At 47.4% G+C, this 18,268-nt stretch overlaps 1 protein-coding gene across 1 annotated transcript in view; it reads right to left on the reverse strand.

The window, feature by feature from the left end:
• Positions 1 to 215: 215 nt before the first annotated feature.
• The window catches only part of PLPP3 (phospholipid phosphatase 3), an 82,074-nt gene continuing 64,021 nt past the window's right edge, over positions 216 to 18,268 (reverse strand). The window contains exons 5-6 of the mRNA XM_060022705.1: positions 15,408 to 15,584; positions 216 to 2,150 (exon numbers count right to left, since the gene is read on the reverse strand). Coding sequence (XP_059878688.1) covers positions 2,025 to 2,150; positions 15,408 to 15,584 — 303 coding nt within the window. The 3' untranslated portion in view covers positions 216 to 2,024. The remainder of the gene's footprint in view (positions 2,151 to 15,407; positions 15,585 to 18,268) is intronic.

Raw genomic sequence — 18,268 nt, forward strand, 5'->3', positions numbered from 1 at the left:
TCTCTCTGTTCACTCTGCAAACAGGCTCTCAGAGATGAAAGAGCTTGGGGCATCCCTATCGACAGTACCATGGCCACCATATTTTCCATTGAGAGAATCCCACGGTGATGCCCTGAGGGGAGGCGAGGCCCCTCGAGGAGCACAGCCTTCAAGTCCCCCTCCTCCCACCCACCCAAGACCAACCCCCTCAATCATTCCGAGCTTCCAACTCCCTCCTTAGTTGTTATGAGCTTTTATTTAAAAAGCACCTTTAATACAAGTATAGTTTCGCAGATACAAGTTTTCACTTTGTATTCTACAAAAGTCTTTGAATATTATTCTCTTTACAAAATGGAACCTTACAAAAATACTGACAATTTAATGTTTTTATACAGTTTTCTCTAGTTGCAGTTATTTCTTTCATTGTAAAAACAATGTCTAGCACAGAACTACAATATTTTAGTTGATATTAAAAAAAAATGAACTCCATGCTTTTGTAAGCAGCTAATGTAAATAACACAGGTCGAGACACAGTTTATAGTCATAGTGGATATAGCTAAAATTGTTTCAGAAATAATATTTTACATAGTTAACTTTTAATGTTTTATACATTATTTATATAATATTTATATATAAAAATCATAGCTTGCTATAAGTTGAAATGAAAGGACGGCTTCTGTTGTAAGGATGTGCATGTGGTTGACCCATGTGGTTACATTTAGCCCTTTGAAAGGTTTGCATCCGAGATCTGAAAGCATTTCTTCCTTCCTCCTTTCCTCAAAGGTTCAGTAGAAGCGGTCCCTGTCTGCTGCCTCGAGTGGGACCTTGCTTGGAAGGACACTTACGGAGAGAGGATGAGGAAACTCTACGGAGATTTAACCCACGTGTTCTGCCCAGCAGAACCTACCAAGAACTGCCCTAGAGATCAACCCCAAGACAATAGTGCTTTACACAGCTTAGCAAGAGCGGCTCCCCCAGAGACCCCCACTTTATCTGGAAGGGCAGCCTCTGGGATGTGAGACTGTCTGCTACTCTGGCTCATTCAGACTTTGAGTAGCCAAAGGGTTGCTTCACTTTTCATTCTGCCCCCTCCACTCCTTCATCTCTTGCATGGAAGGCTGCTTTCCATCAGCTGATGGCAGACCACATCTTTGCTCGTCTCCGGGCGCTCCCGGGCAATCCCGGTGGGCACCCAGCAAGGGTTTCCAGGAAGAAAGCAGTAACCGAAGCTAACCATCACTACTTGAGCGTGGCAGTGCCCCAGTCATTGATGTACACGACATCAGCATCCTGTAATTGACGTCTCAGCATCACAGGCTGGTGCATCAAGAGAAGACACGGGAGGGCCTGTGCCCTCGAGCGCTTCTGAAATTGTGCTATTTGTGAAATTCACTCATCCACAAAGAGTCACCTAATCGCTAAAGTGAGGGACTGCGCTGCTGGCCTACGGGCTGAGGAAGTGAGTGATAAGGCTTCACAACTGGGAATTTGGATTCAGGATCTGATCACTTGACTGAGCAAACGTGCTCTCTTCTTAGAGTTAAAAACAAAAACAAACAAACAAATAAGATTCCTGAACCAAAGTCACAGTGGAGAATCGAGTGGTGTGGACAGAGAGACACAACAGGGGAGCCTCCCATGGCTATTTTCTTGATTCAGTGCTATTTCTGGCGTTGTGTGCTACAAGGTGAATTTGAGCTTTTCCAACAGGCCTGGGATTCCTCAGGTCACAGAGGTGACCGGCAGGCTCTACTCAAATCATCTTAGTGTTTGTTCCGGAACAAGCCTGTGTTCACTAGAACATGAACACTTAAACCAGCTGCATATCCAGGATTCCCGCACTTGCTGTTAGTTTGCTGTTGTTTCCATATAGGTGAACACTACCTATTTTGGAAGGCCACAAGGTAAGACTTTTTTTTTCCTTTTTAAAAATCAGTCGGGCAAAAAGTTTTTCCCTACATTCTACTGTCTGATGAGATAGGAGAGCAGCAAAAACTTGCTGTCAGCAGTCATTTTCCAAAAACAGCTCAGGAGGTGGGTAGTACCTACACCATGTTGTGGTGATTGTTCCTGTCGATAATGTCCACAGGTGAAAGGATGTCCTTCCTGATAGCAGGAGGAGGCAGGGAGAGTGTCGTCTTGGTCTTGAAGAGGTCAGACACGAAGAAAACCTAGAAGCACAAAATCAGAGGTCCCAATCAGTCACTGACATCTGAGCCTTGGGGAGAGGCAAAGGCAAGACCATAGGAGCATAGACTTTAGAGAAAGGCGCCCCCAAACTGTAGATCTTTGAATACGGAAGGACCAAGGAGACCACAGAGTCCAATTCCTCTTGTACAGAGAGGAAAACTGAGGCCCAGAGAAAGGCAGTGACACGCCCGACGTTGCACAGCCATGGCAGGGGCAGCCCGCACTTCCGTGGGCTCTCAGTCCAGTGCCCCCTGTGTGCAAGCAGGACTTCCTTATTTCTCAAGGTAAATGAGTAGCAGTGAAAGATAAGTTCTCACACAAAGGAAGCAAGTCATAATTAGTCACCGTCATTAGTCCGTGATACTTTCCCTTTCCTCACAAAGGAATCTAGGGTGTAACCAAAAGAGATCAGCCAGTACGAATTCCTATCGGCAGGCGCTGGAGCAAGGAAGCCGTCGCTATCACCTTTTCCTGAAAGCCCAGTGATGTCAACAATTTGATGGGGGTTGAGAAGCCAGGGTCTCCTGACTGAAGGAGTCAGCAACTAACCCGGTGGAAAGGTCAACAAAAATTCTCCTATCGCTTATTCCCAACCTCCTTCCTCCTCCTGAGCATGTGCCCTCACGGAGTCGTTCTTAGAATCGCTGAGAAACCTTTACTTGAACGCTTACCCACAAGGGTATAAGGATGGCTCGGGCAGAGTTCCGGTCTCAATTAGCTTATGATGAAAGATTCAAGAACTTGCTAAGTTACCAGAGTAAGAAAAATTTATGCTTTGTATTAGGTGGCAAAATAAATACACAGATATCCATTTGAGCCATTAAGCAACAGGCGTTTGTACTAAGTAGCCATAAGAGGCAGCTGTCAGTCATGTAATTTAATAGGAAACACATGGCTGAGTTTAGCCACTAGTGTTTTAGTGGCTAAAACACTTCAAAGGTCCTATGGCTAACGGCTCTCTGGATGGAAGAGTCTGTCCTGCAGATGGTCACGCGCTCACTAATAATGACGGCCCTGTGACTTCATTCAGGGCCCATTATAGGCAAGAAAATGAAGTTCTTAATAAGACTGCACCAACACCAAGGCTCTGCAGCCAGGGCCTGGCCACAGAAGTGACTTGGATCCTTTGCTGAACCGATTTCCACAGTGTTCTCTCTGTAGCGATACAGAGCATGGGGTGACTAGAAGGCAAATGGGAAGCGGAGGCTTATTTACTGGCCACCATAAAATCCTTTGTATTGTATGTTTTGAATTTTTGTACCCATTATATATATATTACTTAAACATTTCACTACTAGTTTTTGGTTAAAAATATATATATATGTATATATATACAGAAAGAAGGCTAGGCGATTTCTATCCAACAGCAAGAAAGTGAAATATTAGCCAAGAAATGGAACATTTTAAGACATTTGCAGCCTGAGTGCTATTGAATGTACCATTTTGCAAAGGAAAAAATTAAGCCTTTTGTCTCTTTCTTTTCTAAGGAGGTGTGAACAGTGAGAACCGTGGCACAGAAAGGTTTGTCTCGTAGCCAGGGCCAGCTTGAGAACCAGGAGAGAAAAGGTTTGTACCCAACCCTGCCAGGAGGCCCTAGGCTCCCCCTGCACGGGAACCCTTTACAAACAGGTGGGGAAGGGGGGTTTCAGTTGCCCCCAGTATAAGGAAATCTGAACAAACATGATTAAAGTTATAGGAGATCATTAAACTTTTCAACCCTTCTCTGACAGAGCCCATGTCCTCATCTCTACCTGGAAATTACCTTCTCCTTCCTCCTTCACTTTGTCCCCGAGGAAGAGATTTCGGTCAGTCTCTCCATCGCTGGCTCTGAACTCCACTTTCTCCAGCCTAGCAGCGAGCGCCACCAAATAAGGGTTCTTACGAATCTCATTCCTTAGAGATCTTTCTCCCAGCCTGTGGGCCATGTGCTGAGGGCAAAGACGGCAGGGGACACCCTCACACAAACATCCCTCCCTTCAAGATCCCGATACCACCTCCATCTACTGGCTGACTTCCCAATTTAATTTCCTGAGCTCATATCCACTACATGTTAAGAGTTTCCGTTTCCGAACTGCAAGATAGGAATGAAATGAAGGTTAAAGGCAAGAATGTACTTGATAAGAACTAAACCTGCATCTGGCACATAGTTCAATAAAGGCGTTCCTTGTGTGGTACCAAGGTCATGTCTGGGCCTAGAGTAAGCCACGTCCTCTCGTGTCTCCAAAACTTCGCCCATCAGTCTTTCTTCCTAATGAGAGGCTTCCTGAGGATGCAGCCCAGCCCTAATCATCCCACATCACCCACAGGCCTTTGCATTGAGCCTTGCACACACCAGGAGCTTATAAAATGTTTGCTGTTGAATTCCTCCACTTCTTTCCACTGGAAGCAAGCACTCTGGCCTTGGATCTTATCGGCAACGGAGAACGCCTACGGATGTCAGGGGGACCACACCCTCCCACGCCACATGCACACACCCCAGCGGCAAGATAAAAAGTGGAGTCGGGTCCAGCAGGATCCCCCCTTAAGCTGTATTTTGCCTTCAGCGTGGCCTGAGGTTACGCAAACACTTTTTGGGGGATCATGAAACACGATCCCATCAAGACTCAAACAGGGCTCCTTCTTCATGCTTGAACAGCAGAATACAAAAAGGACTAGGAAAGGCCAGTTCTATTTCCTGCAGAAGATGATTTCCACCTGGAAAGAAAACCCAGAGGCCCAGGCTGGGAAGGGTCTACACGAATTAGGTGGCTACCCCAGGTCTGAGGGACAAAGCCACTCCCAGCCCACAGCCCCACTGCACAGACCTCCTCTGTGGTGTGAAAGAGCCGATCAGACGACAGTCTTGGCAAACATGAAATCTAGGCGCGAAGCACCAGGGAGAGTTTTAAGTTCTCCTACCCTGAGCATATGCTTTCAATTCCATTTATCTTCTCCTCTACCTTCACAAATTGCTTTTGTGAAAAGTGCAATCAGTAAACACTTATTGAACATCTGCTCCGTGCCAAAGCCCTGAGATGATAAATATACAGAAGAGAGAGAGTTCTTTGCCCTCCAAGAGCTCACAGGGCAATGAGGGAGAGATCCAGGTAAATAGAGCAGTTACAATAGTGTTCTGAGGATTATGACAGAGGGAAGCCGGGGTGTTAAAGCAACACAGAGAATGTGGCATCTAACCCAGGCTGAAGTGGAGGGGAGAGGGCCTTAGAAGGCTTCCCCCAAAGGAGGTATATTTGAGCTTAGCTTTGAAGGATAAGTAGGAGTAAGCCAGGTGGTGAATGCCAGGAATGTTATTCTAGGCAAAGGGAGTAGCGCGTGCAAAGGCACAGGAGTGAGGGAGCCCAGCTCGTTCAGGGGCCGCAGGAAGCTCAGTATAGGGAGGGCTGAGCGGTCAGTGAGGCTGGAGGGGGAGCCAGATACTGAGAAGGGGTCTGGCACAGCCCGAGGAGCCACTGTCAAGGCTGAAACAGGGAAGCAGCACGTTGGGAAGACTTGCATTAAGATCATTGATTACCTAAGAAGGAGAAGGCGTCAGAAAGGGAGCCGAGGGCCCGAAGGCAGGGGTCCCGGTCAGGACACTGTTGCAGAATCTAGGAGAGGATGAGTCCTGTAAGATCACCATGCAGTGAAGACAAAGAAGAGATGGGTTTTTGAAACGTTGAGGACACAACTGCCGTTGATGGAGGTGGCATGTATGTGTGCAGGGGGACATAATGCTTTTATTTCTAGTTTTGTTTTTAACTCTAGAAATCTCTCACTTGTTCCCAACGAAACTCTTCAAGTTTGGGTAACTACGTTAGGGGAAAAATGACAGCTCTGCTTTCCTCTGCCTTCTAAAATTCTGGCTCCCTCAAATATTTGCTTGGGAAAGTGGTTCTGACCTTCTCCCGAGTCAGAAAGGCAAGCTTTTCTGTGATCTGAGGGCGTAGTAATCTGATTCAGACAAGCACTCAAGATAATGAAGCCCTTCCACCGAGAGCAAACACACAAACAGGGCAACTCCTGGCTGGAGGAATCCTGTTGGCGGTAATGAGATGAGACATGTACAGGAGTCTCCTTCTAAATGGCGACCCTTGTTACTGTGCCATTGGGTCACCACCTCGCATTCTCCATCCTACACATGTAGCACTGATGACAGGCTTTGCTCTTGGTAGTGGGACAGACTTGTCTTTAAATCCAAGTTTTGCCATTTTCAGCAAAATACCTGAATGAGGGATACAATGCCTACCTCAGAGGTTTACTCAAAGGATTATATGATGTCACAAAATGAGCAAGTGGGGCTTGTTAATAAACAGAGCAATGATCACTGGCTTGCGCGTTCAGTGCCTACCCACATCAAGTCACGTCTCTTCCCCTGCCCCTTGGGTGGAAAGAAAAGAAACAAGAGAAGGAACCAGAAACAAGGAAAATTAGAGAGGGGAAAATTGAAATGATTGAGAATATGGACGAATAGGTGAAAGCCTGTATAGATTCAAGCCAGACATAAAGACCATATGAGATGGGAGTTTTCCACAGGGCAGATAGGATATGCTCTCAAAGTCCAATAATTTCTGGGGCTATTTTGGGGAATGAGTCAGCACAATCAAAAAGGAAGATGCTTCCAATGCCTCGTTACCAGCATTCACCAGCTCTGGAGATGCCCAAAGCACACAGCCCAGCCTGGCCTAGGTGCTGCCTGCCTGGAGCTCACCAAGAACCACTGGCCAGAAACAAAAAGTCTCGTCTGCAGCCAGGTTTCCACTCCCATTGCTGCAAATTGCTGAGTCAGCAAGCCCTGAGTGTCATTTTTTTAAGGGCAGATTATGACAACAAAATTGTCCTTTAAATATTTCTGGAGTCCCTGAGTGTTTCAAGTCCTGAGAGTGCATAAGAGAACTCCTTGAAGACAGGCACCACACCCTTATATATTGAAATTTTTATAAGCCCTCATTGAGCTTAGATGCCAACACAGAGCACATAAACGTAAGAGTGGAAGAATTTTGGAATCTCAGAATCAGAAGAAAACCGAGCTGTCTATTCCAATGTTTCTCAAAGTATAATCTTCAGATCGTCTATTTCCGAATTAGCAGGGTGCTTCTTGAAAAAGCGGATTCCTGGGCCCACCCAGACCTACTAGAAGTGTGGCCTAGAATCTGCATTGAACAAACTCTAGTGGTGTTTGTTATGTAGACTCGAGTGAGGAGAGCCATCAGTGGACAGTCCATGGAGATGAACAGACGGGCTCAAGCCACAGACCTGCCACTCACTGGCTGTGTGTCTTAGACATCTTGTAATCTCTCTGAGAGCAGCTTCCTTATCTATACACTGGGCTCCATGAGCCCTTCCTTAAGCTGCTCGAATCTGCTCTTTGGTACCCACGCTGAACTTTCAATGAACTTCTGTCTTCGCATGAGGCCTACAGGCTCGAGTGCAGACATAACGCTATAAATGCTATGTCATGCTTCCCCTTTAGACAATGAGATACTCAAGCGAATGAACCGTGCTCAGAGCCCAGCAAGCGTAGCCTCAATAAATCTAGTCCACCCCACTGTGAGGACAGAAACCATGGGCTGCCCCTGTTGCATACACCCTGATGCCCTGGTCTTGGGATATCCTTTGGGCATCCTGCTCTACCATAATAAACAATCTCATTGATTAAGGAATAATTTTCTTTGCCTTGGGTCTCAGCTCACTCTCACGCCCTACGTATAATAAGTGCCGTCTAAAGAAAAGTCATCTTTGGCAGCCCTGTCTTTTGACTAAATGGGAGTTACTTGATTGCAATAATTATTTTTTGACCTCAGTAGAGGCCTTTCAGTGATTTTCTGGCACGGGAGCTTGTCAGTGTCCATACTGAGTAATTTCCTGGTATATCTGAAAGGGCACTTGATGAGGTAGAAAGTGTCATATGAGGAGTCAGGCAGCAGGATCTAGTCCCCAAATTGCTACTGCTCTATGACCCAGGCCAAGTCACACTCTCGTCTAGACTTGCATTTATGCAAAATGAAGAGGTTTATGATTTCAGAGGATGGGTCTGCCCTGCATTTGTGTGCTACCATTATTTAAAAATCTACCTTCTCACAGTTTCTGTAAGGCTTAAATGGGAGAATTCACGTGAAAACGCTTCATACCTATACAGAGCTCTTCAAATCCTCCCTCAGTTACCATCATTCATGACCATCACTGCTACTGAGGGTCACGAAGGGAGCTGGTCCCATAAAAAGAAGGAGGGTTTGGGGCAGCAGAGGAAAGTCGCGGGCAATTGTGGAGGAGAACAGGCGTCTGAGCCCTGTAAGGAGCCTCACAGGAAGGCACTTCTTGGCTAATACAAAGGAGGGTTTCTGGTAAGGAGGACCCAGAGGGCTGACGGCAGTCACTAAGATGCTAGATCCAGTATCAGCTAGAGTTCAGGAACATGGTATCCAAGAATAACAGAGGCTAGAGGAAGGCAGGCGCCTACTTCTAGAAATCCCACCTTTTGAAGCTGAAAGGGTCAAGAGAGCTACTATTATTGACTTCCCCCAAATATTCCACAAGTTCCATCATTCTGAACTTTTTAGGGTCACAAGACATACCATGTTCCCATCCATCTCCATGTCTTTGTGTTATTCCTTCTGCATGAAATGCCCTTCCTTATCTTTTGTATCTCAGAAAATATCCATTCATTGCTCGAGATTCTCCTCCTCCAGGAATTCTTCTAGTCTTCCAGCACCCTCAAGAAGAATGAGCTCTCCCCTCTCTCAAGCCCCCCACTGTCCCCAGGACAGGATCCCATCCTAATGGCTGTGCTCTTCTACTGCACTTGTGTGTTTACGTGCCTGTCCCCAATAGCCCAGTGTTTTTCAAACTGCATGTCACAAGTCATTAGTAAGTTTAAAATCAATTTACTGGGCGGTTACTACCAGCATTTTAAAGGGTTAAATTTAAAATGTTAGAACGTATCACATACAGTAAGCATAAGTCTTATTTTGTGAAATATTTTAGTTATGTGTGGGTACCTCTATTGGGTTATAATGTATTTCTTATTATGGATCATGGCTGGGAAACTACTGCACTCTAAGCTCTTTAAGGACCAATTCTTTCCAGCTGTGAATATTTAAAACAAGGCACCATACTTAACACGCAAAACACATCTGATCAATGCGTTTCATGTGTCAAGCATGAGGCACCGTTAATTCACTGAATCCTCAATCCAAAGATCAGGTGATGTTAAGACGTATCATCCCCACATCGCGGGGTGGGAAAAGGCAGCTGAGAGGAAGTGACTTGCCCAATATGCCTAAGTGGCAGGAATACAACTCCCCCTTCTGAGTCTCTGCCTCATCATCTACCCCATTCATCTCAGCAGGGGAATGAGAAAGGAGATTTTAGAAGAACTGTGCAAATTGTCATTATCTATTGGGGGGCAAAGCTTACCCCTGCCTCTGCTTCCTTCTCTCTGCCACACCCAGGGGTTCCTGGCACCCCTGCCCACCTGAGAGTAGGGGCCCAGGATGACAAGGTCAGCCCCAGGGCTTCTGGGCAAAGAGCTAGGCTTTTGCAGGGCAAGAAATGATTCGGGTGGTCATTTCATCCATTCCCCTGTGCCCAGGCAGTAGTGGAATGAATCCAGTGGAAATAGATGGGAATCTCCTGTTACAGAAGATCTCACAAATTCAGGGCATAGACTACACGTGTTTGGAGTTTACTAGTTTAATCCTTTGAGATAGGATCAAGAGAGCCGAGATCTGGTTCCTACTCCGCCACCATGAGTCCTTGGGTGTGTCCCATCCTCTCTCTGTGCCCCATTTTCCCCTTGGGGGGCTGTCATCACTGAACCCTTCTTCCATTCACATTCTCACTTGTCCTTTCTCCCAGGGTCACCTAACTGCGGCAGAGACAAAGAACATCCTCGCCCTTCCCTACATCCTGGAGGAAGATAGCAGCACACAAAAGAGCAACTGCTGGCTGAGCCACACACCCTGCAAGAGGAAAACCAGGAAAGACTCTGCTGCATGTTTATGAAATTCACGAGCAGCTGCTTCCTCTGCTGCACCCACAGCAATGGCGGCCTGGCCCTGCCCTGACCCCTCCCAGGGCCCCACAATTTGCCATCTGTTGGAGGGTCAGGGAGAAGGTGGACAGATAGTCAAGTTGTCACCAGATAGGAAATGAACTGAGGTCTGTCACTTCGTCCAGGTCCCTGGGTTACGCCAGGGGTGGGAATGGTGAGCCCAGCTGTAGAGTTCACATCTTGGGAGGGGTGGCTCTGTGTGTGTGTGTGTGTGTGTGTGTGTGTGTGAGCATGTGCCTGTGTTTGCCTTGGCCTGTCTGTGTATCTGTGATTCTGAGTGCAGGTGACGGAAAGAGGATGGATGCCTGTGTCTGGGTACGACTGGGTCTGTCCCCGTGCCTCTGTCCTGTGCACCTCCGTCCACATGTGTGAAGATGTACATCAGTGTGCCTGCCCTTCTGCCCCTGTGTGTCCGTGTCTCTGTTTTGAGTTCACAACACTGTGTAGGTTTTTTTTCTGTGTTGGCTGCCATTGCCCTCCTCCTCTGGAAAGCGTTCAGCTAGTAAGCACTGAGGGAGGGGACCAAACCCTCTCCTGTTTGGCGTGTGATTTTTGTCTAGACACGTCTTTTTGCTGTGACAGGACTTACTCTCAACAGACCCGGGTAAAAGTGCTTGGCTGTCATGGCCTGTTGCCCAAGGCTCTGCAGTGGCTGAGCCAACATTCTGTAGTGATGCACTGTACCCCCTGGGGACTTAAAGACATGTCATGATCCCCAAATAGAGGCCACCTAGGCATTGCAATGGAGACGGTTCCATCTGAGAAGGCAGGTCCAGCTCAGTTACTACAAAGTCCAAAGTCGGCTGTGCCTCGGAATCTCTGTGGGAGAAGGTCATGGAGCTAAGGGCCTCCAAGATCAATTCAGATGAGGAAACTAGGCTCAAGAAGAAGTGTCTTGCCTGGGGTCACAGGCTAATTCATCACTCATTCTTTAGCCAGTGCTTATCAAGTAGCTATTGTGTGTCAGCCACTGTGTCAGGCACTGATAATGAACAACGAGAGGGTTAAGCCATGGATTCTGCTCTTAAGGCACCCATAGTCTAGCTGGGGAGACAGACATCTGAACAATTACGACAGAACCAGGCTGAATGTCACAGCAGGAAAAACATGCAAAGGACTATGGGAGCATTGGAAGACAGTTAGGCAATCTGTCGTCAGAAAAGACAGAAGAGAAGGTATGCTAGACTAAACAACAGCCCCCCAAAGATGGCCACGTCCTAATCCCCAGGACCTGTGAATATGTTACCTTACATGGCAAAATGGACTTTGCAGATGTGATTAAGTTAAAGATTTCGAGATGGGGAGAGTATCCTGAATCACCCAGGTGGGCCCAATGTAATCACAGGGGTCCTCGTAAGAGGGAGGCAGGAGAGTCAGAATCACAGAAGGAGATGTGAAGATGTAAGCAGAGGTCAGAGAGAATGAAAGAGAGATGAAGATGCTACGCTGCTGGTTTTGAAGACGGGGGAAGGGGCCATGAGCCAAAGAATGCCGGCAGCCTCTGGAAGCTGGAAACGTCAAAGAAACAGACTCTCCCTAGAGCCTCCGGAAGGAATGCAGCCCTACCAACACCTTGATTTTAGCCCGTTGAGACCCATTTTGGAATTCAGAACTCAAGAACTCTAAGAAAATTAATTTGTGTCATTTTAAGCCACTAAGTTTGTAGTAATCTGTCAGAGCAGCAACATGGAGAACTAACACAGGTTTCATCAGAGATGGGGTGAAACTGGAACTGTGTGCTCCATCAAAAGGGGACAGCTGTCTAAGATAAGAGCTCAGGGTGTTGAAAAATCTTGATAAGTTTCATGTGCCTGGAGGTGAAGGGACGTGAGATGGGCAGGAGATGAGGTCTTATAAGAAGAGTCTGGGGTCTTCAGACCTGTCTCTGCTGGACCGCCCTGGGGTCGACCCTCTACCCTCTCCTTGTTACTTCATCCTCCTTAGTCCCTGTTTTCTCATCTTTTTAGTGAGGACAGTGATGGGTATAGGGTTCAAAATAGGATCTTTGGGGGACTGGAGATGGTCTATGTAAAGTGCTTAACATAGTGGCTGGCATGTGAGCTCTCAATGCATGTCAGCAAATATGATTTCCCTGTTGACGGGGGTCCATCGAAGCTTGGCTCAGGAGGTTACCAGGCACAGTGGGAAATGGCTTCTGGGTTCCTTGACCTCTGTGCGATGGCCTTGTACCTCACTGCGCTGCCTTTTCTTGGTCCTCCTAGCCAAGCTCAGGTAATGTCCCTGTGTTAAGATCCATTCATATCAGCCCCATTCACGGGCGAGAAGAGAACTCGGCTTTGCCTGGTATGTGCCAGGACAGCCTTGATTCTTGGGGGCAAGTTCTGCTTTGAGACACAGCAGAGCAGAGACCACAGGCTCCTGCCTAGGCTGCAAGCTACACGGTACAACTCTGGAAAAGCACCCGATAAAGCTGCAAAACCCGTGAGGCAGATGCCCTTCAGCCACCTCAGGGTCCCCTCCCCCAGCACGTGGTGTCCTCAGACGGCCTCTTGGTTCCCCAGACCCGTCTCTGGCTCAACTCAGGGTCTTGATCCTTATACTTCCTTTGATGGGAAGTGAACCACTGCCTTCTCTTCCCCAAGCTGAGCATCCTCAAGCTCCCAGGCTGACTCCAGTGTCTTGCCCTGGCCTCTCAGGTGGCTTAGATGAAACGGCTCCCTCAGCGCTGGAGTGCTGAGCCAGCCAGGACCCTGAGCTTCCATGACCAGGCCGGAAGTCAGGCACTGGGAGAAAAATGAGAAATATCAAGTCCCTACCCTCATGTGTTCACAGATAAGTGGGACAGGGAAAGATGTTTGTAACCCTTTTCTAAGCCATCCTGACACTGTAAAACAGGCTTTCCAACTGAAAGCAGCAACTGGATCAGCCCGAAGGGTTGGGAAGGCCCCTGACACCCTTAACTTCTGCTCTGTAAGCTGCTGCCTAGGCTGCTTATGCCTCGGGTGCCTCCTGCCGCCTCAGCTCCGGTGACCGTGCCCCCTTGCCAAGCACAGAGGGCAAAGCTTTGGAGTCAGTGATCATCCCGGGAGCCGCTGTCAACTAGCTCTGACCTCAGATGACTTGAGTCATCTCTCTGAGCCTCAGTGACCTCATCTGTAAAATGGCCACGGTATACAACGGCTTCGTGTCCCTAAAAGGAGCCGATGAGTAAAGGACCCAGAGCAGAGCCAGTATAGAGTAGATGCTTGACAAACGCTAGGACCAAATTCCTATCCAGTGCTCCAGTGCACCCGAGCCAAACAGGATAAAAGTCAGACCCTCACTTCCCTTCTCGAAAATAAACCATGGTCCTCCCGGACACTTCGTCTCATTGTGCGTAGAGAGCGCTCTATAAAAGAGGGGAAGGCTATGAAGGAACCCCCAACCTTTCAATTTTTTTAATTGGGGATTCGGGAGACTTTAATTAGGGCAGTGGCGCCGAGAAGGAAACACCACAGCAGGCCCCCGTGGGCTGACCTCCTGCCTAGAGCAAAGCTCAGAGGGCACGGTCAGCAAAGGGTTACCCTGTCGTGCAAACACCCATCCCCTACTGTCACTTCACATTAAAGGGCCAAGCTTCAGAGAACAAGCTCTCCGTGACAGCTGCTCTCATTAACGGTCTGCTCCCGCAATTTCTCTCCCTTCTAGCCTTGACTGAAAAGAAAAACGAAAGAAAGCAATGAATAAAGCCCTCAAAACAGCCAGTCCCTAGACTAGGGTTCCTGGGATGAGGCTGGCCGGCAGCTCAGATGCTGCTTTCTTTGTGGTGTCCACTCTGATCACCCCAACTCCCTGCCCCTCTTCTTGCCTCACCTGCCTGCCGAAGTGCCCTGGCCAGTCCCCGTGACAGTCCCTCGTTGTACTGTAGCTCCTGTGCTTGGCCTGGCTGTGAGCAACTAGACTGGGATTTTTTTGGAAGTAAGGGCTGTGCCTTCTCCGTCCCTCTGCCTTCAAGAGAATGTTCTCAAGAGTACGAGCTTTGTGTTGATTACACACGCATTCACTTACTCTGAGCTAGAATCTCTGAGAGGCCTTGGTGACACAGGGAGAATAACATATATGTTAACTAGGGTCCCTGTCCCTGAGAAACGATTGAAAGGGAGACACACGTCCACAATTTCAACACAGGGTGACGAATGCAGGAAAGCAGGGAGGTTATTCCAGGGAGACATGGGGCTGCAGCCAGGCTGAAAAACCAGGAAAGGACCAGGGGCTGGCCTAGATCTCACTTCATGATTCTTACCGGGAATGAGCAAGGGTTAAACTAACAATACAAGCTGCATTTGTGGTACTCGAACACGGATTCCTGCTGGACCAGGGTGAGTGCCCCTGAGTAGGGCCCAGGAAGGCACAATGTCAGAGGAGGTGCTCAGTTGTGTTTGCTGAAAAAAAACCCTCAAAATTTTAGCGTGAAATGTAATGTTGTACAGATTAAAAAAAAAAAAAATTTCTCTTTTTGACTCTTAAAAACAAAAACTTAGCAGGCAAAAAAAAAGCAGAGATTCCTGAAGAGATAGAGCCTCAGAGGTGGAATGCCTCATCCCCCTTCACTGGGAGTCAGGGAGGAAGTACGTGGAGGGGTAGGTCATTTGAGGCCGATCGGAATGTGGTCCATCCCAAGGCCATTCTCTAGGAAGCTCTGTGACTTGATTGTACAAAGCCCTCAGGCTAGGAGAGGGCTTAGCCTTCGCCATACTCCCACCTCCCCAGCCAACACCTAGTTTAGGGTCTGACCAAGTCCTGTAAAGCTCACAGTGGGAAGGGTAGATGTTTTCCAAGCAGCTGGGAAGTGCTTCTGAATAGCAAGTGATCACCAAAGCAGCATGTGAGAAACATATGAGTCAGACACTTAGACTCTTGACATGTGACTTGAGGCAAGTTTCTTCTCCTCTTGAACCCTGACTGCCCTCATGGATAGAGTGAGTGAGTAGAATAATATCTAAGACCTCTTGCTATTGCAACTATGAGCACGAACCTTCCGTATTTCTGGAGAAAAGGATTCACAGAATCTGTTGGATTAAAACTCCCAGGCTGGAAAGAAGCAGGAATTATCCTCATTTCACTGAAGGGCTCCTGGGGCAGGATGGCTCCTCAGACGCCAAGCAGAGAAGAGGACTGAGCTCCCTGGCTTTGGTCACTGAGCTGGAAACATTTAACAAGCAAGCCATCCAGGGCCCTGCTTGTGTGCCGAGGACAAGAGGCTACTTACTATGCAGCAGGCCACCAGGGCTCCTTGAGCAAACCCCGCCAGGACATCACTGGGATGGTGCTTGTGGTCAGACACGCGGGACAGTCCTGTGTAAAAGGCCATCATGATCAGGGTGAACTGCAGGAGGGGCCGGAGCAGGCGGGCCCCTCGCCAAGTGAAGCGGGCCTGCAGGTACAGCTGGAGGGAGGAGACAAAACGAACAGACACTGAGTGACTGGCCGCTCCCCTGCATTCTAGCCCCAGGTTGACACACGTGACATTCCCACACATGGAACCATCTGGAAGAAAGAGCGTTCAACTTGGACTTGACCTCAAGCCCATGTTTTTAAACCTTGAGCCTTAGTTCCTCTACTAAACACTAAGAAAAATGGAGCTTTTCTAGGGAGGTAAGCTAATAAGAGCCAAGGAAAAGAATTCATGAGAATGGCCTGGCATGGACTAGACCCTCCAGAAACCTGAGTTTCCTTTTATCATCTTCTTGACTGAAACCAATTAAAGAATAGTAACTGGAGTTAGTAAAGGTTTCTTTTTTACAATTGATGACAACTCATTCAATGCACACATGTGTTTTCCTGGAGATCACGGCTATACAATCCCTACACTACCTGCCTCTCAGGAGTGTCATGGAAACACAAGCATGATGACGGGGTGGGGGAGGGTGGTTCATTATGATAGTCGCAAGGGAATGCTTCTGCTTCAAAAGAAAGCAACTCTACCAAAGAACAAGCTTCTAAGTCACCACTTGGAACCAGGGATTTTGCATTAGAATATGAGGAAACACATAAACCAACCAGACAATGCCAGAGAGCTTTCAAAGAGAGGTTGACAGAGACTGGACTGGGTGGGGTAGAAGAGTAACCTGAAGAAAAATGGAAGAAAAAAACCAAAACGCCGCTCTGGCCGAGGCAAAGAAGTTGCAATGACGTCAGCTGGGCATTGTCCCTTGGAGTTATCTTGCTGCAGTTTCCGTTCTAACCTCTGGGCACAGCAGACTTCTCAGGTTCCTGTGGGAACTTGGGAAATGAGGGGGAAGACACAACGGGACGAGGGGAACTTCCGACTACAAATCAAAGCAAGGCACTGGGAGACCAGAGAGAGGGGAAGAGAGCAGAGGGGAGGGGCTGACAGCCTAAAGATAGACCTGGACAGTGGCAAGGGAGTGACTCTGCCCTTCCTGAGACAAATGGACACCTTCCTTTGGGTGGTCAGGATTGACAAGCCAGCAGTAAACCTGAGGAGATAGAAGAGTGGAAGATTCCAGAGTCACTCTTGCCCGCGTAGGAAGAACCTCTAGCACTGAAACCTCAACGACTGGGAAGACAACTGCAAAAAAAACCCCAGGCCTGGAAAACAGCAGGCAACTTTATAATCACTACGAAATTATATAAATGTATTGTTGGGAAATGTAAGAACAACAAATAAAAAATAATAAAGAGAATGCACTGATGATGTTGGCCACTAAACAAGTGATAAAAACCAATCGTTTTATAAAAAATACCCAGTTAAAAATCTAAAAGAAGAGATAAAATCATCATAATGGGGCCTTCCTGGTGGCGCAGTGGTTGAGAGTCCGCCTGCCGATGCAGGGGGCGCGAGTTCATGCCCCGGTCCGGGAAGATCCCACGTGCCATGGAGCGGCTGGGCCCGTGAGCCATGGCCGCTGAGCCTGCGCGTCTGGAGCCTGTGCTCCGCAACGGGAGAGGCCACAACAGCGAGAGGCCCGCGTACCGCAAAAAAAAAAAAAAAATCATCATAATGGCCAAGATGATGCTATAAATAGTTATTAGCTTACCAAGAACTGCATAGAGCCTTTATGAAGCCAAGGACATAAAGGACAATTTGAATAGATCGCTAGGATTTTTATTTATAAGAACACCCATTTATAAGAACCCTCAACTTATAAACTCAAAAGTTAATATGTAAACTTAATCAGATTCCTAGGAACATCCTAAAAAGCTTTGGAGAAAAAAACCTTAAAAAATTATTCTAAAATTCACCTAAAAGGCCAAACCTGTGGAACTAGCCAATAAATAAATAAATAAATACACTCACACGCACACACACAGCTCAATAAATAAGCCAGGCACTATGATAGGTGCTAAGGACACAGAAATGAGAGGTTATAATTCCTGCCCTACGAGCATCCAGTTGGAGGAACATATGAAAACATGTAAGTGCACTTGTGGGCTTTATAGATACTATGAAAGAAGCTGGGGGAACCAAGGTCAGTTACTAACGGGAAGGTATACTTGACTTGAATCCTAAACACGAATAGGTATTTTCTAGGAGTTAAGGGGATGGTAGTGAGGGGGTGTGTATTCCAGGCAGAGCAAAGGCTTATAAGGCAGCAATCAGAGCGGCAGAGAACTTCTTGAAGTTCTGTAATAGCAGAAAAGGGGGTATGGGGCAGGGGATGGGGGAGGGGTGAAACACAGGGCTCCAGAGGCAAGCACAGGCAGCTCATGAAGGGCACTGGAGGTCAAACTAATGAACGTGGCCTTTATTTAGTAGGTCAGTCTTTCCCAAACCATACTCCATGGAATACTAAGGGTCTTTCTAAAAAAGATTGGTAAATACTAAATGTTTATTTTCATCACTTACAAGACATTATTTTTACAGAGTATCTACCTAGTGAATCACAATTGGGAAATGGTACTGTAAGCCATGGTGTAAAATGATTTTAAGCAAGGTACTCAGTACCAGAAAATAATCTGCCGGTCAAAGGCTACTCCCTCATTTCTGCTGAAATGACCCAACAAACAGCAGATTCTACAATCAAGAACCAAAGAAATCTCTTCCTTTTTGAGAGTGAGAATGATGTTGATAGCTCCAACTCAACCCGGTCTTTAAGACAATAGCAA

This window comes from Delphinus delphis, chromosome 1, assembly GCF_949987515.2.
Source record: "Delphinus delphis chromosome 1, mDelDel1.2, whole genome shotgun sequence".
NCBI classification, from domain to species: Eukaryota; Metazoa; Chordata; class Mammalia; order Artiodactyla; family Delphinidae; genus Delphinus; species Delphinus delphis.